At 46.1% G+C, this 23799-nt stretch overlaps 1 protein-coding gene and 1 long non-coding RNA gene across 4 annotated transcripts in view; one reads left to right on the plus strand and one right to left on the minus strand.

Annotated features, from left to right (window-relative positions):
* LOC137484491 (transmembrane protein 132C-like) overlaps positions 1 to 23799 on the minus strand; it is a 184551-nt gene that overhangs the window by 44459 nt on the left and 116293 nt on the right. For all 3 annotated transcript variants that reach the window (XM_068208338.1, XM_068208340.1, XM_068208341.1), the window contains exon 4: positions 957 to 1140. In XM_068208338.1, the coding sequence (XP_068064439.1) occupies positions 957 to 1140 (184 nt within the window). The remainder of the gene's footprint in view (positions 1 to 956; positions 1141 to 23799) is intronic.
* LOC137484492 (uncharacterized) lies at positions 18933 to 20134 on the plus strand. The gene is made up of 2 exons (XR_011004898.1): positions 18933 to 19178; positions 19972 to 20134. It is a non-coding gene; the product is annotated as an uncharacterized lncRNA (long non-coding RNA).

Genomic DNA, 23799 nt, shown 5'->3' on the forward strand with positions numbered 1-23799 from the left:
GTGTGCTGTGCAGTGGGGATGGTTCCTGTCCTGTGTGCTGTGCAGTGAGGATGGTTCCTGTGGGGAGGACACTCCCAGCTGTGTGCTGTGCAGTGAGGATGGTTCCTCTCCTGTGGGGAGGACACTCCCAGCTGTGTGCTGTGCAGTGAGGATGGTTCCTCTCCTGTGTGCTGTGCAGTGAGGATGGTTCCTGTCCTGTGTGCTGTGCAGTGGGGATGGTTCCTGTCCTGTGGGGAGGACACTCCCAGCTGTGTGCTGTGCAGTGAGGATGGTTCCTCTCCTGTGGGGAGGACACTCCCAGCTGTGTGCTGTGCAGTGGGGATGGTTCCTGTCCTGTGTGCTGTGCAGTGGGGATGGTTCCTGTCCTGTGTGCTGTGCAGTGGGGATGGTTCCTGTCCTGTGTGCTGTGCAGTGAGGATGGTTCCTGTGGGGAGGACACTCCCAGCTGTGTGCTGTGCAGTGAGGATGGTTCCTCTCCTGTGGGGAGGACACTCCCAGCTGTGTGCTGTGCAGTGAGGATGGTTCCTCTCCTGTGTGCTGTGCAGTGAGGATGGTTCCTGTCCTGTGTGCTGTGCAGTGGGGATGGTTCCTGTCCTGTGGGGAGGACACTCCCAGCTGTGTGCTGTGCAGTGAGGATGGTTCCTCTCCTGTGTGCTGTGCAGTGAGGATGGTTCCTGTGGGGAGGACACTCCCAGCTGTGTGCTGTGCAGTGAGGATGGTTCCTCTCCTGTGTGCTGTGCAGTGAGGATGGTTCCTCTCCTGTGTGCTGTGCAGTGAGGATGGTTCCTCTCCTGTGGGGAGGACACTCCCAGCTGTGTGCTGTGCAGTGAGGATGGTTCCTCTCCTGTGTGCTGTGCAGTGAGGATGGCTCCAGCGGCAGTGCCAGGGCAGGGAGCACTCCGTGCCGAGGCTGAGGCTGCGGCACAGGGTGGGCTCAGGCTGGAAGGGGCTCTTACCATGGCCAGGGGCACGATTCCCACCAGGTCCTTCTGGCAGATGAAGATCTCGGCCAGGGCGGGGTCGGAGGCGCCGCGCCGGGGGTACTCCACCTGCCAGCTGATGGGCTGCGTGCCCGACAGGCTGCTGAAGCTGGCGATCTCAAAGTCCAGCTGCACGACCTCGTGGAACAGGCTGGTGCTCCTGGGGAGAGCAAACAGGCGAGGGGAGCCGTTACTGGGCAGAAGGAGGCTGAGGAAGGGAACCGGGTAACCACTGCAAATTCGGCGCTTCACCTGCGCATAGCACGCTTCTAGGAAGAGTTTTTCCCATCTACAACTGCCCCAGAGCACACGAGCTGGGATTATTCACAATTATTCAAAGCTTCTCCTGTGGGCACTGTGGAGGGATGGAATCCAGGTTATTGTAACACGCATACTCCGTTCTAAGTTCTGTTTGATTTTTCAAATATAAAAAATATATCTGAAAAATATTCAAATAAAAATTGAAATTAAAAAAATTAAATAAAGAAATAAATTTAAATAAAAATAAAATAAATATTAAATAAATTAATTGATAAAAAATTAACTAAATTAATTAATAAAATAAAAATTCAAATTAAAAAAAAATTTCAAATATATCTGAGTTGGATCTGAACTCTGATCAACCAAAGTTAAGGCCAGTGCAGCTCATGAAGGCTGAGAAGCCCAGAATTACTGCAGTCAGAAAGAAAACCAAGGTTTCTTGAAGATGTCCACCACCAAAATCACAGAAATCCTCAGCAATGACGCTCAGCGTAACCGGTGTGGGGAAGCCATTAAAACAATTAACAGGATTAAATGAAAAAATGACAATTTTAATCTAATCTTAGAGGTGGTCTCTGGAAATTAAAATCTCAGGCCACTGAGACCAAACAAAGAAAAAAGCTGTGGCAGGTAAAATATACCACAAAGTCAGTAAGCAAATCTTAAAAACAAATATGAAAAGACATGCTGGAAATGTTTCCCTCACATTAAATTTCTTTAACTACACCAGAAATGATAAGAATATATTAAAGAAATTTGCTGGTTTAATTTAATATTAAAAAAAAAAAGTTTAGAAATTATCCATTACCTTTCCTGGAACTTTCCAAATGCCTTCCCACAGCGTTAATATTCCACTGATTATTCCTGCATTCCACCCCTACGCTGAAATGATTTGAAAGTGAAGGGAATGACAGGTAACTTCCTAGCTCAGTAACCCAATCCCAGGCTCATCACACCTTTGCCTGCATTTATCACGTAACAGCTTCCATTTTCCCTCTCTTTTTTACATACAATACATGAAGGCCCATTTCTGGGGAAATCCATCAAGAGCTGATCATGTACAAAGCACTTATATTCTCAAGTGCTAGACTTTCTTTCCCCCTCTGAACAGAAATCACTGTTTTTTGCTACTTAAGCCATATTCTGTGCTTTACTTTGCATGATTACTTTGAAAGCAAATGGTTCCCCTGATAATTATTATTTTGATTATAGGTTTTCATTTGGATGGCTCCCTCTGAAAAGTCTTAATACTGCCTAATCTTGAAATTTATTTCCTTGCTGTTTTCTTGCTGTGTCAAAAGAGAGACACTGGAGCACTTTTGTGACGGTGGCAGATTTCCTGCCTGCTTTTAGAGCGTGATTTTGGGCAGCAATGTGATGGATGGATGGGTTTAGCAATTCATAACCCAGGCCCAGCCTATTGGCATTTGAAGAGCTCCTATTAAATAAATCTTACAGGCTGTAAATACGAGGCAGCTGCAGTAGCTGTGCTTTACCCACTTCTGGGACACCTCAAAGTGAACACACACTGAGAGGGACCTGGCAATTTATCTGCAAACCTGAGCAAATGCAAAGGTGCCTGAATCACCTGAGCTGCAGCGCTCATTTGGCTGCTAAAGGCACCATTGTGCCTCAGATTAATGACACCTGAAATGACATTATTTGCACCATTTCTAGTTCTGATTCTTAGCAACTGACAGAGGAAAAGTTTTGCCGTGTGATTGACTATCCCAGTGCTTTCACTCCCACCAAATGGAGAGTAACTCTTTGCACACATCAAAGCTGCTCCAAGAGTTAATGGACGCCAGGAAAGATCAGGAAGTTTGCCTGCATTCCTCCAAAGATCCTCTGAAAACGTGCATCTTTCCAACAGAAGCCCCACACCTGTGCTGGCAGCTCCAGAGAGCTGCAGGTGGGAAGGAGCTCGTTCCCAGCCAGTCCCTGACTGCCAAACCTCTTCTCCCTCCCCCTCAGTGTCCCAGCTCTGCTCCCAGGACTCAGCAGGGGCTGGTGACACACTCAGGGCCACGTGGGAGGCTGGCACAGGTAAGGAACAGATCTGGGTTTTGCCAAGTCTTTTATTAACCACTGCCCCACCGTTCTGGTTTCACTGGCAACCACAGCACCTGGTTCTAGAAATGTTCTTCAGCGTCCTAACACCACCCTGTACCTGAGGCGTGTTTTCATGAGCTGTTCTGTGACAGAAATCACTGTTATCACCTTTTACAAAACCCCTGCCAAGCTGGGATTTCCAGCTCCCCCCAGCACTGGGTACCACTCACTGAGCTGTTCTGGCCAGGTGTCCCCATGACAAAGACAGGCTGCTTTAGTGGTGGAGGGCCATAAACAACGGTGCCAAAATTCACCTACAGATTTCTGATGAATGCTAAAGTGTTTTTTTCTGTAAAAGATGAGATACAAAAACGTCAAAAAACGTGCGTGGTGCAGACAAAGCTCTTCCTGGTGCTCGTCCAGGCTGACCTGCATCAATATTCCAGTGCCTGCATCTGTGAGTAATGCACCCACCTCCCTCCACAGCAAAGCAGCCCTGATGCAATGTCACACCATCATCAGTTTCCTCCTTCCCTCTTCACACACAAGAAACAGAGAGACGATCAACAGCTGGGAAAGCATCCACTTGAAAAAAAAATATGCCTTCAGAGATGTGTAATGGCTGAGGAAAAAATGCTTCTCGTGAAGCACATTTAACGTTCAGAGCTTGTTCACTGACTGAAACAGCAGCTCCTTAATATCCAACATTTAGAAGTGCTCAGCAGCCGGAACAGCAAGTAATTATAAAACTTTTCTAAAGTACACAGCACGTAGTGATTACAAATGAAGCTTCCTCAAGGAAGAGCTTCCGAGGAATTGCTCCAGGGTGGATATATGAGTCTAATTTGATTGGATTGAGAGCTCCCCTGGGCCAGTTCACTCCTTGGATTTATTTTAATTTATAAAAATGCTAATCATTCAGGGCCAGACTGGAGCACATGCTAGCACAGGGGAGTGAGGACTCCTTTTGATGTGCTGAGCAGCCCCTGGGAGGGTGGGTGTGAGCAGGAGACATCAGCCAGCAGCTGAAGCCACAGCTCCTCCCTGCTGGAGCAGGTGGGCAGTGATGAGGAGATGCTGGTGGTTTCAGCAGCTGAGCCTGCAGGTCAGGGCTGGGGGGAATTCACTCTTGGCAGAGGCTGGCAGCAAAGTGCTGCCCCAGGAGAACGGGCAGCAGAGCCCCTGAATGCCTCTGAGCAGCGCAGTTTTGGGAAAAGAAGCTGGAATGGAAGTGTTCTGTTAATGGAAAGATAATAAAAGATGCATAAAAGGCAAAACAGAAATGACATTGGGAGAAAATGCCACAAAACTCACCAGCTGCTGCCAGCTGTGTGGGTAGCACACACCCCTGGGGGATCAGCCAGTGTTAAGTGCACCAGGACTTCTGATTTTAGAAGATTTTTGAGTATGATATTAAGCATTCCTTGGCAAGTACTTATTCTCATTCAAACCTTCAGTGAAAAAATAAGTATTTCTCCCTAAGAAATATTTATCCTTGGAAGGGTAAACATGTAGGACTGGCTCTATCAGAAGCTGTACTTAATGCAGGGGATTTAAAACCGGGTGCCGTGGGTGTCCAACCCAGCTAAGCTCACGGGCAGACTCACACTGTGGGTAATACCACGGACACTGACCACAAAATAGATTCTGTTTCCTTCAGGGGTCTGGAAAAGGTGGAGCAATGTGAAACCTGGCCAGGGCTGAGCTGAGCCCAGGATTAGTGACCACTGAGGCCAGGATTAGTGCAAAGGTTTCCCAGGGGCAGGGGGAGGGAGGCAGAGGATCACCAAGAGAAGCACACAGAGAGCTCAGCTGCTGCCAGAGCCATCAGCAGACAGAAATCTTTGCTGGATGCCCATCTGCAGGTGTGGCCCAGCAGTCTCTGATGAGAGATTTCACAGTGCTGGGTTATTGCTCCAAGTAATAGAGCAGTTTCCACTCTTAAATGAGTGAATCTTAGGACTGCTACAGGCTAAATCAATAATTTCGATTTATTACAGTGACTCTCAAAAGAGAAATTTTAAAAAGCCTAGATTAAAAACATTTTTTAGCCATCCTTTATTCCAACAGATTTTTACTGAAAGTGCCTAGGGATCCGAGAATACTTCGACCTGCTGGAAATTCAGCAACTCCTTTCTTCTCTAATGCTCTCCAGTTTGACAGTGACATCTTAATGCAAGATCAGCACTTACCAAATGACACAAAAAATGGAGAAGAGTACAGACCCCATCATCCCCCAGTTAAACTGCACATCTCACTCTTCACTAAAACGAGTGTACTGAAGCATGTTACTACCATGTGCACAGACAAACCCATCAGAAGCTGCTGGTCAAACTGGACCCCAGAGCAACCCGTGCTGCAGCTGAGGCACAGCAGGGCCTCTGCCCACCTTGGGAAAGGGTTCAGGGCTCGTGTTCCTGCCATTCTCCATCTCCTGTTCTCCTGCACCTCTTCCTAACCACGGCTGATAATGGGGATATCTGCAACGAACACACCTTGGGACCAGGGTGAGTCACAGCAATTTAAGGAAAATTAACGGCACAGAATTAGAACTTCATCTGGGAGAGTGTGACTGAAGATGACTTTAAATATCATGGAATGGTTTGGGAGGAAAGGATCTTAAAAATCACTGAGTTCCACCCCACTTCCACCAGACCTGGCTGCTCCACCACTGCCCACCTGAAACACTTCTTCACATGGAGTACAAATGCTTAAAAGTAAGTTTCTTTCAGCAAGTCCTCAATAAAAGCTGTTACAAAGCTAACCCCCTCAAAAAAACTGGGGAAAGGATGTAGTAATTACAGAGTAATGCTAACTACCGGAGACAAAATGCAGCTTAAATATCTCATTTTGCAGTATTAACCTATTTTACCTTTAAACCATAAAAGCCAGCAGAGGAGAAAGAAAAGGATGATCTATTTTGACTTTAACAGATAGGGAGGACATCATTTCATGGAAATCTAAGACATTAAAAGTATTATGAAGTTCTCCAAAGGAAAATATCCAAGGTATAAAATATCCAAGGTATATTAAGGTTATATATAAGAGCAAACTCTTGATCACCATAACATAATATACGTGTGTATCCTCAGGAGCATGATATAATGCTGCACTTGATTTCTTTGTACAGTCCAGATCAGAGTTAGATTACTTAATAAGGTTTCTTGGCTTTCTTGTCATAAACTGTGATATAAAACATCGCTTTTTGATTAAGGTATTTGGACTAGGACAGGAAATCTCATTTCACTTCCCAGCCCTTCCACAGCATCCTTGAACGACCTCAGGCAAGACATGAAGATACAGATCCTTACAGCTAAAATAAAATCAATAGGCATTAGGCCTGGTGGAGCTTTAGAAAGCTCTGGTGCCTGCCTGCTGCACCTGAACGTGGCACCTCTGCCATGCTGGCATGAGCCCAGGATCCCTGCTGCCTTCAGCCACAGCAGGGCTGGGCAAAGACTTGGAGACCACTCAGCTTCACCTGCTGAGAGCTGCCTTCTCAGCTAATTACATATGCACTGCCTGCGTGGCAGAGGGTAGAGAGGGCCTAGGGTGGGATATTTCTGTGCCTTTATTTCCCAGGGGAACAAGGTGAGGAGTAATTTGTTCTTCCAGTCTCACAAAAAATCAGCTCAGTGCCTGAATTCTCTGTCCAAGCCTTGCCTGCAGATGCTAATCTCAGTGATGGTACATTGAGAACAAACAGCAAAAGTCATGTTGCCAACTGGAGTACAGAAAACCAGAAATGCTCCTCTCTTGGACAGGCAGAAAGCTGAATAAGACAGGCCCTGAAGGAGGGAGACCTGACTGGGGATCACAGCAAATCCCCAATCTCTTCCTTCCATGCAGAGCAGATTTTCTGAGTCACTAATCACCAATAAACGCTGCAGTGAGGACAGCAGGCTCATTAGTCTTCTCTGATACTACAGCACACGAGGCACAAGGTAGATGAGATTGATTTTCCCTGTTCCCAAAGGAATCAGGTGAGCAAGCCTCTGCCTCAGACTGGAAAAGGCTGTGTGCAAACACAGGTCCTGAGCTGCCACCATCTCCCACCTTCCTCTCGCTCCCCATTCCGTTTGCACAAGGCAGGAGGCTGCTCTTGTCTTCATTACCATTGCAGGTAACAACACACATCGGCAGACTGGTCAAGGAATCGGCTTTCACAGCGATTCATCATCTCCTCCTGCCTCTGAGAAGGACATTTTCTACTCAGTATTCATTCAGTGCTGGAACCTCTCCAGCAGCACGGCCAGTAAGCAGCATTTTCCCCTTTTGGAGACAGCAAATGTGCAAGCACTGAAAAGCTTCCAAGGGACAGCAGTGGAAAGGAGACCCTGAGCAGATATTTTCAGAGAGACTCACTCCAAACCCAGAGCTTTCAAATGGAGAAGGGAAGGCAGAATCTTCTCATCACCAGCCTGAGATTTCATGGCTCTTGTAGCTTGAAAGATGCAGCAAGATGAGATCAAATACCCCAAAGGAGGTTTTATCATTCCCATTTAATTGCTGCCTTTAACAGCTTGGGAGCAGCCAGTGAAACATTTTCAGAGGCAGGAGAACACCTCTGACAAAGCAGTCTAGATAAGGCATTATCTGGCACAAATACCTTGCACATGTGTTTTATTCCACTTAGAAGCAGCAGTACCCCTGGAAATGATGTAGAACTCCAATTACTAAATCCATTTGTGAGCTGGACAGGCTCAGCCCCCACCTTTAACCCAGGGAAGATGTGGCAGCTGCTGTTGCCATGACCAGTTGATTTCTGTCCTAACTGGGCCCTGGCACTGGGCTGTGGCAGAGCTGTGCCCCCAGGTGACACAGTGACCAAAGGCAGGGACACAGCCCCACTGCTGACTGCCTCAGTCTGCTGTGCAAGTCACAGTGCCAGGCACTTCCTCGGAAACAAACTGAAGATGGAGCTGCATTATGAATCAGGTGGCAAGAAAAGTCACATTTAGATGTAACTGTGTGTGCAGATCAGGTGTGGGATATGCACATCTCATTTTCAAGTCAGGTATCTTCAGATTCCAGCTCCTATAGCTCTTCCTGGGTTGGGGTTTTTTTACAGCTCTGCCACTGCATCTGCTTTTTGGCTGTGTTTAAAACTCCAAAAATATTTGTGCATAAAGATCCCCATTCCTTCTCAACAGAGAACCTGCCTGCTGGAAAAACACCTACCAAGTCAACCATTCACCAGGCATGTAAAGCTGATATAATATCTGCATTTTGCAGAGGCAACGGATTTGAAGAAAGCACACATTTAATGGCTCAGTAGGGAGAGTAACAGCATTTAAGTGATGAATATTGTGGTGGAACAACTAAGAAAGTACCACTAAGGTGAACTGAAGTTTTTCACCCCTGCTGGCCAGGGACAAAGTCCATGGGGCACAGAAAAGTCAAGTTTGTGGGTGCCAGCCCCAGGCTCCCCCTGCACTCCCTGTGGACACAACTGCAGCCTTCCAAGTTTCCTTTGCCAAGGGCTGTTTCAGAGCAGAAGCAATGACCAAAACTGCTCGATGGCAGCTGTCTGAAGAGAGCTCCAGCTCAGCTGCAGAGCTTCTCTGGGTGTTTGTGAAGCTGCCTGAATAGAGAGAAAAAGGCCTTGAAATGAGCTGTGTCCTCTGAGAAATAAACCCAACAGCTGCAATTTCACAGAGAGCAAACCCAGTTTGTGTGGAGTCCCTTGGACTGGGAGCTGCAGGGAATTGAGTGATACTGTGTTCAACCCAAAGCTGGAGAGTACCCAGTCTGGGGAAGGTGAAGTTTTCTTTCTAGAAAGTCAATATATTTTTGCAAGCTTCACTAAGGAGCACTCTGCAGCATGAGTGTATTCCTCTCCCCCAATCCCAGGCTCTACCTCCTGTCTCAAACCATATTATTCCCCTTCTTTGTATTTGTAGAATGTTTGTGTTACTCTTTTAATCCTACTCTTTTGTTGTAAGCTCTCTTTAATGCTGTGTGCTGCTCACATGGTCTCTCCTATGCTAAAGTCACAAGTAGAGTGAAGCAGAAACACAAACCAGTCTGAGGAAAACACCCAGCAGCAACAGTGGGACAAATCCTGAGCTCATGCAACGCCATGTAAATGGGAATGACATGGGTGAAAACTGAGAGGAGCCAGGTCAGCAGAACTAGATGGGTTCTAAGTCCCCTTCCAACCCAGGCCATTCCACGATTCTCCAATTCCCTGTCTGCTTTCCCTGTCTTTTTTCCTTCTTCTGAATGTTTAAAACAAAAGAGAGTGAGCTGGTGCTAGTGAATGTCCTGGGGAAATCAGACAAAAATGTGACCAACTTCAGGCTGCAGTTATAAACCAGCTCTTATTCAAATTTACAAAAACCACGGACCCTGGGGCTTTCAGTAGCTGCAGTTCTGGAAGGCTGATGGACAAACCTTTATTTTACAGTTCATAAAACAAAGCTTAACAACGCTGCCTTCCTAATGCCATCCAAAGCTCTTGCTCATTGTAGATTTAAAAAGAAGCTTATTGAAAGGGGAACCAGCATAAATACTGGAGGTAGATCCATTACATTTCATGATGCAGTTATTTGGTGGTAGTTCACTCCTCCTGTTCAAGGATAATAAAAGGAAAAATGTCCCCATGACATTCAGTGGCAGAAATGTCATTGCTGAAGTGCCTATGATGTGCAATTAACATTTTTAAGGATTCATTTAAACGGATACTGTCACGGCTGATAGATCTGAGATTACACCAACTATCTATGTTTGGATTTCTGCCTAATTCAGCATCTCACTAGCAAGTTCATCCTCTCATTTCTGGGTATTTATATTTTTCTTTCTCCTTATGTCTACTGCATTGAGGGTGCTATAAAAAATTGATCATTTTATAGATTTATCATCTTATGAATTTATCATTCAAGGCCATCATTCAAAATGGGACTTGGAGGAGCTTGTCTAATGGAAGGTGTCCCTGCCCAAGGCAAGGGCTTGGAACTGGATGATCTTTAAGGTCACTTCCAACCCAAACCATTCTAGGATTCTCTGGCTTCTCCCCCACGCCATCACTAATGTTGTATCACAATCAGAGTTTCTATCCAAAAAAAGTCTCCTTTTTTTAATGTTCTGCTTTCCACAAGCAAGTTGTAATTTTCACAATGAAAAATACTTCGTTTTTCAGAGAAAAGTAAGCTGTGGGGCAAAAGCTGTTTGGTGTTAGGGTGGATTAACAAAGAAGTCACTGTGTATTGTGAGTGAAGGCACTGTCACGAGCAGGATGGAGCTCCAGGTCTGGACTCTGTGCTTATGAAAAATCCTGGATCTTTGTTCCTTGGCATTTGTATCCAGCCCTGGTAATTAACAGAATGAAAGGCAGGAAAATACAGAAGGTATCTGCTTTAGCAGAAAATCTGTCTTTAAGCAAAACGTTCATCAAAGTTTGCAGGAGACTGCAGCTACTTTTGGAGATTCCACCGGAATGTGAGCGAGTGTGCTCAGAGCTGAGAGGGGCCACGGCTCCCCAGGCAGCGTGCAGACACTCCTGTCTGCTGCCAGCCACACAGAGAGCAGTGTCCTCAGTGTCTCAACGAGACAGATGAAGGAGACATGATCCTAATGGTAAACGGCCTGGGAGAAAAGCAAGTGCCTCCTCGACTGACACAACACTTGCAGAAAGACTCCGAGAGCAGCTCTGAAGCGATGACTCTGACATCTGTGCTCCTGTCCAGATCTGCCTTCCCCCTACAGCACCTCAGTTAGAAAACTGCCATGTCTAATTTGTTGGGAAACCTCAGTTTTAAATGTGCTAAATCAGGCAAAGCAAGAAAACACAACGGACTGGGATGGGGCTTTTGAGAGATGTGCTTTACAGAGGTGACTTTCCATTGCTAGGAAAACAATTTCATCTTCTCCTGACCCCCAGAAGAGTGCAGGAGTGCTAGGGGGAACCACAGGCTCCATGATATCAGAATACTCTTCAAACAACAGCAAGATTTCTATTGCAGAAAGTAATAAACAAGAGCCTAGCACAGAATCCTTCCACGCAGCACAGTTACACATTTGCCTCACTGCCCAGAGCAAAGATTTCAAACTCTGCTGTGATTTTTTCCAAGCAATCATTGCTGCCTTTTTATGCCCTTCTTTCTATGCCTTTTTGCACTTGGTGAGTCAAAACAGGTTTCTATGTAATTATACAAATGACATTTAGGGGACACTGTTAAAAAAAAAAAAAGGAAAGAAGATTCTAAAGAAAACAAGCTTTCCCTTTGTTATTGAAATCTTCAACAATACTAGTCACCACTCCTGCTCTTTGCTGACTTTGAACAGTCTGTTTGATCACAGGTGGGAGTGCACTGATGGAAGTCCAGCTTTCCAAGGCTCTGGGGAAATACAAAGCCAAAATCAGAAGCTCCTCTGGACCTTTCAGTTGCATTTCCACCTCTGCCTGTGTGGTAAGAAATTTTCTTACACTTGTTAATTGTTCCTGCAGGAGAAGAGCAGCAGCAGTGACGCCACAGCTGTGTGACTGTCACGGGAGAGACAATTCTTAAAGACAAGCACTCAGTATCTGTCAGCCCAGGCTGCCTCTGCTCCCATCTGAACTGCCAGTGACAAACACAGCTGCAGGGAGAGAAAACCCAAGAACGCTCTCACGGGCTCTTGTCTGATACAGCAGCCTTGCAATATGAAAAAAAAAAAAAGGTTAAACGGGGGGAAGGATGATGCCAGCCAACCAGGAATTGGAAATTCAACAGTATAAAGGGGTTTGCCCCTTGCAGCCGGCTCCCAGCTCAGATCCTCCATCTAGTTTGGTTCTCCTGGGGTCGCAGCCTGCCAGCTGCCCTGCCTTCAGAGCCATTAGAAAAGGGGTGAACCATGGACACACTGTCACTGCCCTCAGCGTGCAGCAAACCATCCATCTTTCCTTTAACACAGAAACCAGAGCGTGCAGGAAAGGATCCACCCAGTAAAAGCTGTGAGAACATCCCTCCAAACTCCTGGGCTGCTCAGTGAGTGCTGCTGCCCGCTCCCCTGTGCCTGAGGAATCAGGTGGTGACAGCCCCGAGCCTGGCTGCTGTGACACTTTGGGCCTGACCTGACTTTGGCTCGTCACTCGTGGTTCTGCTTTTGATTTGATGGCAGTGGGGCCCCTGCTGCAGTGTCACCTCTCCTGCTCCCTCAGGCGCTCTCTCCAGCAGCACTGTCAGCTTAGAGAAGGCAGGACAATTTGAAAGTATTTTCTAAAGCCCAAGGCAAACCAAGAGATGACCTTTTCCACCAGCAGAGAGCTGCTTACAGCTGCTATTGAATATTCCAGCAGCTGTAATGCTCTGCTCCCACAGATGACCTGGCTGCTCTGCGGGAGGGTTGGCTTTTCCTTTTGCTGTCCCTCTCCTCGCCCTAACTCGATGAATTGGGCTCTCCTCTGCTGCACACCTTTGTCACTGCCCTGTGCTGTGGCATCACTTGTCACCAGGCTGCAAAGGCCAGCACAGGACAGGAACTCCTCCTCTGCTTGGGGATTGCTTCAACAGAAACAAAAATTTCCCCTTCCGGACAAAGTTCTGCCTAATGCAGAGGTAAAACCTCTGCAGGGCAACGTGACGTTAGGAGCTGAATTTCCAGGAGTGTTCAGCTCTGCTGCTCTGGGGAGGGTGAGCTGTGCTAAGCCAACATGGTACACAGAGAACTGGCAAACACAGGGCACAAATCTCTGCAAATATCCTGCGGTGGCTGGCTGCAGAATGCACAGTTTGTACCAGAGGGAGAGAGGATCCCCCCACTCTAGATGGGAGAATCTTCACAGTCTGATACACATTCCAAACATGCTCATATCTACACGACATTCAATCAAAAGGCTTTTTGAAAATGGACAAGTATTTCCTTAGTAATTTTTAGCAGCATTTCCAACTCGTCCAAGAATTACTTTTCACCAGGAAGTTGGCTGTTTTTTCTGCAGATAGGATAGCTGTGCTCTCCAGTTATTTCTATAAAGAGACTTGGCCTTTAGGACTCATTTAAAGGGTTTCCCAAAACAGATGGAGCTTTTTGAATATAGAAAAAGGGATTTACAGCATTACCAAGCTCCAAGTAGTCAAATATAAAGATAAAATTATGCCTAAGGCAAGTAAGAAGTGCTCTAGGCTATCTGAGATTGTCTCTTCATCCTCAGTAGATGGCACCTAGTGTAAATTGACATTATTTCCTGACATCAGTCGATTTTTATTCAATTCCTCTTGTTGATGATGTGGTTCACAGATCATCAACAAGGCACTAAATGTCTTGGTGAAGAGGAGAGAGAAAGGGAAGAGAAAAACCAGAGAATGTCTAAACTGGCTGTATTAAATTATCGTAGAGTACTCCCATGTTCTACCTGTGCCAGCAGACACAAAAAAAAGGAGCTTCTGGAACCACTGATGTAATTTACTGGCAAGCACAAAGCCATCTGTGACAAGCCAAAGGCTGAGGACATGGACCTTGTGAAGGAAGTGCTCAGTGTGTGTGCCGTGGGAGGTGACACAGACACAAGCCAACAGGCTGGGCAGGCTGAGTTTGCCCAGCTGAGATGGTATCTGCTCCCCTTCCCCACTCCCAGCTCTCAAATCCTCCATCACATTTACGTGATCCTCTGCTAGCCAACAATCCTGATACTCACCACAGAGCCTGGGCCCTTTCTGCAGGGAGCACCGCCACAGGGGATCCACACCACATCCTCTGATTACTGATAAACTCTCTTGCTCGCTGCCCCCCGCTCTCTCCCTCCTTCCAAGCTCTGGAAACTGGGAAGAGGCAGGCAGCTCCATTAGCTGTTGGCTTCTGGCAGGTCCCCGTGGTGTTCAGAGCCTGTGTCAGAGCCCTTTGTGGGGTCATGCAGGGGCTGTGTGATCTCACACCAGTCATTTGTCTTCCCTGGCCTCCTGTTAAGCCTGTCAGAAGAATTGGCTCAATGCAAGAAAAACAGGAGCTCCTTAAAAATGTATTGGCACATCTGAGCTGAACTTCCTCGGGTGAAGAAGTTATAAAAAACAGCTCTGCTGTGAACTTAGAAGTATCAATTTGTTAGAGAGGCAGCGATTTCCCTCTCTGAACAATGCTCTTTGTGGTGTGAAGCCTTGGAAGGCAAGTGATGTGTGTTAGAAACATTTTCAGAGGGATTGATATGAAGGACTGGGTGATGCACAGTGTTTCAAAAACAAATGAAGGCTGCCCAAATAGCCGCTCCCCAGCAAGCTGAAGTTACAATTTAGATCCTGCACTATATTTATCAATATTTTCATTCCCAGCCGCATTTCCTGACATTTATGCCAAAAGAAACTTCTGCAAAAGGTCAGCACAGGACTCAAGCGTTATGAAGTGTGTGATCTGACAAAAGAGCAGGTGACTTTCACTCGCACTTGCCTGATCATTCTGTGAACTCACAAACAACAGGTCCTGACCACTTCCCCAGGCCCAAAGACCATCCTGGGTGAAATCCCCCCTGCAGGGAGTCAGCACTTGAAATGCCTCTGACCTACTCCAGAGCAGGCTGAATCATGGCTTAGACTCTGTCCAGCTCTTCTGCCTTGCTCCTTTTGAATCCTGGCACAACACAGTCCTAAGTGCTGTTTTACACCGAAGAGATGGTTTCACTTAACAGGAGACTGCGTGGCCACACTCCCACTGAACACACAGGGAGTGCGGAAGGATGTCTGTTAGTTCACTGATAAACTGAAAAGTGAGTTGTTCCAGACCCCACCAAACACCTGGACCCAGCCCCCAGTGCTGTGCCCGCATGGCAAGGGCAGCCCCTTCCTTCCACACTCCCCAAAAAAGCGAGCACAGGAATTCTGGGGGTGAACTGAAGCTCCACCTTCTCCATCCCTCTCTGGTGCCTTTGCTGCAAGGCTGCACTTGCACTTCCTTTTCCACGAGTACAATTTTTCCATGAGTAAAATTTCATTTTATTTTTCCCACATTGCTTCTCAGACTTTTGGGAAATTCCATAATACCACACCAAAAGCTCCCAATAGCAGCCAGAATTGCTTTTATTGCTGTTTAACACAGTGCTGAATTTAAATGGCTAATGTATATGCCTCTCTTACACATGAGCACAAACTGCTGCATAGCAAAACTTTATTTTATCAAATTAACATGCACTGTAACACGAATTTATTGTATCTTTGCTCATAAGTGGTTTTATGCTTGATTTTTTTTTTTGTCTTTTAGGGTCTTGGCAGTAGATGGAAAGCAATCAAAGTCCCATTTGAAGCAGCCATGTAAGCAATTCTCATTTACAGAAGACAATGAAAAATTAATCTAAAATGAGTGTAACTAAGTTTTCACAGAAACAACAAAACTACTCAGACATTATCATTTTCAACAGATGTTTACTGTCTTCATCTACAAAATCACCTGTCAAATTTTACTATTGCCTCCAGGGGGAAAAAAAGCCAACCCCAAGTGCCTCTGTGAGTTAATAAAATGCTCCACGTGTAATACAGATATTGAGGCTCCCTTTCTTTCAATTATAACACTTCTATAACAGGCACAATTGAGGTGATGTTCAACACCCCCTTCTCCTGCAGGTTTGAATTCTACATGATTAACTGCCAAGGAAAAACCTCAGCCATGGCTGGTGGGTAAGGCTGGGTGTTCTCCTCTCCGTCCTGCTCCGTGGAACATCTGCCTCCTGTGCCAAGGGCCAGAGCAGCATCTGTCACCCCTGGAGAGCTACAAAGCACAGCTTTCTGCCCGTGAAATGCAGACACGTGAAGGGAGGACCAGAGGGATGCCAGCAGAATGGAGTGCTGCTCTGGGGAGCGGGGATCCCTGTCCCAGCACCAGCTTGTTTCAGCGGTGAGTTTGTGAGGAATTCGTTCAGCTGGCAGGGCACATGGAGCTGGTTCATTCCACGGAATGTGGGTGATGGGAAGGGTGCCAAACAAACATCAGAAGGAAACCAAAGGGCTCAGGGGCCGTGCTGCTGGCAGCCTGATCCCCTGGCATGCAATCACCAGGGCACAGCCCAAGCTTCTGCTGATGGCCGGGGCTGGGGCTGACCCAGCAAGCACAGGGCAGCAGCCTGGAAAGCCAGCAGACAGGAGAGATGAACACACTGCAGCTGAATTAATTGTCCTTCACATGCAGATTCTCAGGCTGAACGCTCTCGAAGCCTCTCTCAAGTGCTGCTGCTGTCCCTAATTTCAGATTTAGGAGAGGGGAAGGAGTTAATTATTGAAGGGCAGCTACGGGGAGTGGGATGCACAGCTCCTATTGACTTCCTTAATGGTGGTAAAATGTGCAAATCCTGTGGACTGTAGCTGAATTTAAATTACAATGATTACAAAATATAAGCCTAAAAAAGAGGATTTATACACGAGCAGATTTAGCTGAGACACAGACTCCCTCAAGACCTACATTTTGTTTACATGCAAAGCAGACTGCTGCCTCCTGAATGCCTAAATCCCGACGACAATTATTTGTATATCTCACCACCCTCCTAAGGGGGCTCTGAACCATCACTGCTGCTGCTAAATGCCCTGGGGAGTATCTGCTGCTTATGGGTTCATCCCTGTTTTCTGGCCATTGTTCAGCAAACCACTCTCAATGTTAAACAGCCCTGCTGCCTTCAGAGGGGCTGCTCATATGATGCACAGGTCCATAAGGACACGTTGCTTAAACAGATCCATAACATCAACAACAACTGCAATACATTTCTCTTGCTGCTTTCAGCCAGGATTTCCACGCACAGCACACAACTATTAACCTATTTTGTGTTACCAGAGCTGGGGGACAGATAAAGGAAGTGACTTGCCCAAGGTCATGCAGGAGTTCATGGGAGAAATGAGGACACAAACAATACATCCATGTTTAAATTGAGTCCTGAGGAGTTTGCAGAGCTCTGCCTACTGTGTGAGGGAGGCTTTGAGTGCCCTGACATTGGTATAAAGAAAATCAGTGCATTAAATAGCAGGAACAAAATATTTTAAAAATTATTTGCATCTGCTCTCATGTTAACCAGTCCAGATCCACCTCATCCACAAAGTCCAATGACTGTTTAATTAATGTCAAAGCTAAGAAATCATAAAACTGAGGCTGTTCTACACTCCTGACCCAGCTGCAGGAATAAACTCCAACACCAGCCATTGTTCTAAATTCCTTTAAAACAATCAACACGCAGTTACTTATAATGAAATTTAAAAAAATACAGTGCTATCTTTAACCAAAAGCTAGCAGCCACTGTTCAGCACGAGCCTGCCTTTCCCTGCAGCTCCTCGAGGCAGCCCCACATAGAGCAGCTCCCTGCATTTCCTCTTACTTTCTCCATCTCAGTCTGAACACAAACTTGCACTAGGAGGTCCCTGTTATGTATGTTACCATTTTACACCTCACTTTTTGGCTCTGTTTTAAGAATTATACTTTGCTTTCACGTGTAAGTCTGCTGCAAGATTCTCGTTGGGATGCAGGTGACATTTCTAGAAGTACCTTGCTGCCACATTCCAAAGCGCTGGGGTAGCTCTGGGGTTTTCAAGAACACAAGTTCCTTTCAGACTGATTGCTTTCAAATGCCTCTGCTTTCTCCCAGGCACTGGGAATTCGAGGCCCCAGAAGTTCTGAAAATTCCAATAGGTGTTGGGCTGTTGAAATAACTGCTTTTTTAAATTTAGGTACTACAAACTACAGTCATCCAAGTATTTATGCATTGCTTCACTTGGCACTGCAAAGCCTAAGTGAAACAGATGGCCAGCTCAGGTTTCCAGAAGTGACTCAGATACTCAGGAGCCCAGCTCACACAGGAAGTCAGTACCAGTTAATCTTCCAAATGTCAAATGGCACTTTTGAAAATAGCACTTTCCATTACCAGCAAGGACCTGAAACTCGGTGCTTTTTAAATGTTTGCTTTGTACCAAGTAATACCCCAGGCTCCACCTGTCTGTCTTTTCATGTTCAAAGGACAAGTGAGCACTTGGGTAACGCAGTTTGTGCTGGCAAATCAGCCAGTCCTGCAGCACTGTGGCTTTTTTCCTCCAAAGAACGCTTTTAGGCAGCGAGCTAAAGGTGGGGAAGAGAGAACTGAAGACTGAAGACTCTCAGAATTAGCAGCACAGCCTTCCCCTGCTTGCCACAGCTTTGGCAGTGAAGTGCAGAGACTGCAGGCACCCCACACCAGAGCCCTGATCTTTGGGGCCCTCATCAGTGCTCAGAAGAAATTTAAGGTTGGGCTGCACAAATGACAACAGGGCATGGGCATGGCAGAGGTTTCTGTGCAGCCCATGACAGATCCCCCAGCTCTCCTGTAGCAGGGGAGCACATTCTTCTCTTTCTTAGGGTTTTTTTTATAGAGGAGCACAGAGAGAAGAAAGAGAAAACAATTTCTATTTCTGCTCCTTGTTTTTCCCATGTGGAATGTGTTTGGAGAATTGTTTACCTGGGGTGATTGCCTGGTTGGGTTCTGGTGAGGATTGTTTGAGCTGATGGCCAATCCAACCCACCTGTGGCTGCACTCTCAGAGAGGGGCTCGAGTTGGGAGGAGTTAGATATGGGAGTTAGAACAAGTAGGTTTGTAGTTTAGTATCTCCTGTAAATAGTATATTAATGGATTATAGCATAGTTCTAATAAAGAAATCATTCAGCCTCTGAGCTGGAGTCACACATCAGCATTTCCTCCCACCGGGCTCACCTGCATTTACAATACTCTCCTCCATCCAGCCCCAGAGCACGGGAAGCTTTCTGGGCATGGCTGGACAGAAGCAGCACCCAGGGCAGAGTGCACAGGGTTCAAGTGAATGTTCTGGATTCAGGAGATCAAGCATTTCCCCCTTCTGACACAGCAGACCTGAGCTGGCCCAGGCCAAAGCTCTGCTTGTGATGGGGAGTTCCCAGGCAGCAGCAATTCCATGACCAGAGGTCACCCAAGAAACTTCCAGCACATTTCTGCTGCAGAGGGTAATTAGTGAGATCAATGTCCTTCCCAGACATTGACTGGAACTGGAGAGGGAGCTGAGCTGAGTGCTTCTGGTATTTTTAACCTGGCATGTCAAGCAGAGGAATAAGGGCCATTATCTCCAGTATGTATCTTAGGAGAGGGAGAAGTTAGGGAGGTGATTTCTCCCCACATCAGTAAGTCTCAGAGCAAAATGACAGATGAACGTGGAGACTGGTTTAGAGAAGAGACTAGAGGGACACCAGTCCTACAAAGACTTTGAAGGTTAACTTTATACACCTTTAGGAAACTCTGGGAAAGCCTGCAAGTTCCAGACTTGCAAATCTAAAGTTTTCAGGTATCAGCAGAAACAAGCTGGGGGTTTGATATCTACACAACCTTGGGCAAATGTCAAAATGCTGTCACTGACTGATGGCAATATGGAAAGTGTTTCTATAGCCTGGTGAGTAGGAATGCACAGAAGGAAGGCAACACCAGGAATGGCATACTGCAAACTATAAAACTGTAAGTGCATAGATCTCCCTCTAATAACTTCAATCTTTAGACTTTGTTTAGCACTCTGCGGTTTTCAGTACAAAGAAAGAACCTTATGGCATTAGCCCCAAGTGAAATGTGACTTTCCATAGAAAAAGAACAACCATTATCCTTTTGTATTCTCTTTGAAGAGCAGTAATTTCAATACTTTCTTTTAAAATTTAAGTTACAAGTACTTAGCAAAGAGAGAATGACTGTTGACATATCTCTCCTGCATCTAATAATCTCTTCCTTTCACTTAAACTATCTTTTTCCCTGTAGAGGATTATAATCATTGAGCTCCTTGGAGTCTGACAATAATTGAGATGTTTTGGCTATTGGAGTCAGAAGCATTAAGATTTTAAAAAGAGCAATGCAGCGAAATGGAAGACAGAAATTGAAATGCCCAAATCATCTACACTTGATTACAATGAGAGACAGAAAACTTTTAAAGGCTCAGGAGAAGTTTGGTCTCTTCACTTCCCTCCTACTCAGAGTCCTTCCCCTCGCAGCACTCCTGCCAAGCCTGACCACCTGGTGACCCAGCTGATTAGCCCCCTGCTTCTTGTTTTTCTTCAGATCCTGGCTGCTGAGACAAGGGGCACAGGGTGTGTGGTGAGCCATGCACAGCTCAGAGCTAACCTGCACAGCCTCTGAGCTCTGAGCTCAGGAAAAGTCTCGGGATGTGAAGCCCCAGCTCTGCACTCAGCATTCAGAGCAAGTCTGCACCATGAGGAACACAGGCAGGCTGCAGCCAGGGCTCCTTGAGTTCCATAACCAGTGCTCCAGAGCTGCTCCATGTCCCTGATCCCATAACCACTCCATAACCAGTGCTCCTGAGCTGCTCCATGTCCCTGATCCCATAACCACTCCATAACCAGTGCTCCTGAGCTGCTCCATGTCCCTGATCCCATAACCAGTGCTCCTGAGCTGCTCCGTGTCCCTGATCCCATAACCAGTGCTCCTGAGCTGCTCCGTGTCCCTGATCCCATAACCACTCCATAACCAGTGCTCCAGAGCTGCTCCGTGTCCCTGATCCCATAACCACTCCATAACCAGTGCTCCAGAGCTGCTCCGTGTCCCTGATCCCATAACCACTCCATAACCAGTGCTCCAGAGCTGCTGCTCCTTGCCCTTCATCCCTCACACTCACCCATGCTCATCCTCTCTCCCCAGGGCGTCTCCACCAGGATTTTGGCTGCCAGTCTCTGGTAAGAAAACCAGCAGCACTGATCCACTGAGAAGGTGGGAACAAAAAGGGGCATCCAAGGGCCACAGCTGTGCCCTGTACTCATGAAATGAGGGGGTGATGCTGCTGGAAGAGGGAGGTGTCCCCAGGGCAGCACAGACCAGGCTGGGGTCCTACAAAAAGGAGCTGGGGGCTACAGTCAGCTAAAAGCTCTTAAATGTCAGGGGCCAGAACCTCAGCACTCAAATGCCTTGCAAAATTCCATCTTTCCCTACTTAAGGTGAAAAACCAGCCATAAAACTAAAGGGTTTGCACACTCTCCTGAGTGTGACTTCAGCGATAACTGGAATAGGTCTAATAAAAAAGCTAAAGAGAGGAGGAGCTGTTAACAATTAGTGACTAATTACATGTGTAGATGCTTAAATAGCAGCATTTCCAAATCTTGGAGCGTACATACTGTAAATCTTTCATGTAAAGGATTTGCAGAGAAAGGAATCCTCAAACCCTCTTTAAAATCTTCAGTGGAACAAAAGATCTTTCTGTACACTCTCTGACATTACTCAGGAAACAGCAAATTATCTGATTCAATTGGCTCATGAGTAAAAGAGCACACAGCAATTAACTCCTTAGAAACCAAATCCCCCTTTGAGAGGATTTATTATATAAAAAAATACATAATAAAATAAGAAATGCAAGAATTTAGAACTAAGCACAGTCAAATATAAGAAAATATAAGAAAAAATGTAAGATGGAAAAGAAAAATAGTCTTAAATGTAAGAAAAAAATTCTCATGCAGGGCTGAGCTACTCAGCAGTCATTAACATTACAAAGGGATGAAGTCTCCAAGAATCTAAGTAATCTGAACAGATAAGTTACCCACCACAGTCCACAAAAGACATGGCTTCAAAGTAGGCAGGATTAATGGTCTTGCTTCCTGGCAAAATGAAGTCATGCTTGTGTATTTGTGAATAATTTTCCAGAAGGCAGGAACAGCTATAATAGAGCCTGATAAATACTTCAGCCAGCTGCTTACTCCACATAGGCTGGGGTTTATCTTGAGAGCATCACTGAAACTAAGACTCTGCTCTGGGTCTCACATGTACACAGGGAACTGAAAACTGGAAACACACAGAAAAGAGGGCAAATAACACAGAACAGAAATGATTTACTGTGCTTTGGTGGTTAAAGCATCTCAACATCCGACGAGTGGGTGATGGCCAGACTCTGGGGCCTGGAAGGACTCTCTTGCTCATGCACATCCACGGTGTGCCTTTGCTCCAGGGTCACTGTGTGACCCAAATTAAAGATATATGTTCCCACAAACACAGAGGTGTTAAAGCTCATGGACATTCCTCCCTACACTTCACTGAACCCTGAATCAGGCTCCAAATTAAAAACCTGGTTATTTCTTTCTGTCCTCACAGCTGGGTCTTAACTCCTACTGCCAATTACAGACACATCTCTTCAAAATCAGTTGTTGAGGTCAGAGCGAAGCCAGGGAAATCAGGAATCCCCTGGGAGCAGATGGCGGCGAGGAGTTCAGACTTTCCCAACATTTAAAAAGTCAGAGCCTCTTTATGCACACCACGTAAAAGCCACTTGCCCTCGAGTGTCCTGGTTTTGCTCTAAATGCCCTCTGTTCTACAACTCTGGGTGTCTTGTGGGACTTCTGTGTTTAATAAACCCACACAATGAATTTATGTGTGATCCACAGTGAACCTCAACAAATCTCGACTGATTTGCATCACTGAGGGACGTGGCAATTATATCATGTTTGGTGACTTTGTGTTTCATCTCACCTCAGCAACTCTACCAGCCCAGAAATACTGAAGAGAACAGGAGAGGCTGCCTGTCAAAATAATTAACACAGCTTTAATTAACGGAACATGGCAACAATCCCCTTCTTGGGTGGTTTCTGGGAGTAATGTTAGCAAGAGCTGAGTTTCTGGCCAGTTCGGAGTGATCAAGTCCCCTGCCCTTACCACGACATTTCCAGGTTAACTTTTCCAGGAGTTCTGTTGGGAGTTTACCCTGCATTTAAACAACGTTTATCTGTAATGTACAGGAGTTTTACAGCTGGTGAGGAAATCACAGCAGGCATAACCAAACTGTGGAAGTGCACACATACAGCCAGCCAAACATCCCCAGCAATGAACAGATTCGGCTTTTAAATATTCCTTACCAGGCTCATTAAATCTCTGGGCATTTCTCAAGATAAAAATTGACAAATAGCATCTCCAAGTGGAGAGCCTCACCACGCTCCTGCACTTTCTCAGACATGACAAAAAACGCCACAGGAAATGATAATCACAAGCAATTAAAGCCTCCAAACCCAAGTGAACAATTGCTAAACTAACCAGAGAGATTCTGCTCCTTTGGGGATTGTCAGTGGTACTTGCTGAGCTCTGATTTGGCTGAAACCTTGTTCTAGTGGAGTGCGGCCTGCAGATCATACACATCAGAGATTTCTTTTCCTCAGTACATTCCAGTGAATGCATTCCATGCCACTGTGAACTACTGTGGCTAAGAACAGATGTACACACTGAAATTTAATGTCAGCTGGCCCATCAGGATTGCTTTGGTGGACAGGACACTTTGCTTTCCAAACCATCTGATGGCATTGCTAAATACGCCAGTCTCATTAAAAATGGTTGAAACAGGGATGAATTCAGTGTCTGAGGTCACTTGAGTACTCTGGCAGAGTCATTATTGAATTTCTACCAGTGTGATTACACAGAGTGCGTGCTCAGTCCATTAATCTGCAGCATGCAAACCAAAAATCAATGGGGTGCTACTTCAAACTCCTTTTTTTTACAATAATTAACATCATGTATGAGGGTGTACACGTGGGAGGGGAGTGGGGAAGCTGCTGTCACAGCCCTGGATGGAAAAGAGATCACCTGGTTTTCTGAGCTGTACAC

This window comes from Anomalospiza imberbis, chromosome 18 (genome assembly GCF_031753505.1).
Source record: "Anomalospiza imberbis isolate Cuckoo-Finch-1a 21T00152 chromosome 18, ASM3175350v1, whole genome shotgun sequence".
Lineage (NCBI taxonomy): Eukaryota > Metazoa > Chordata > Aves > Passeriformes > Viduidae > Anomalospiza > Anomalospiza imberbis.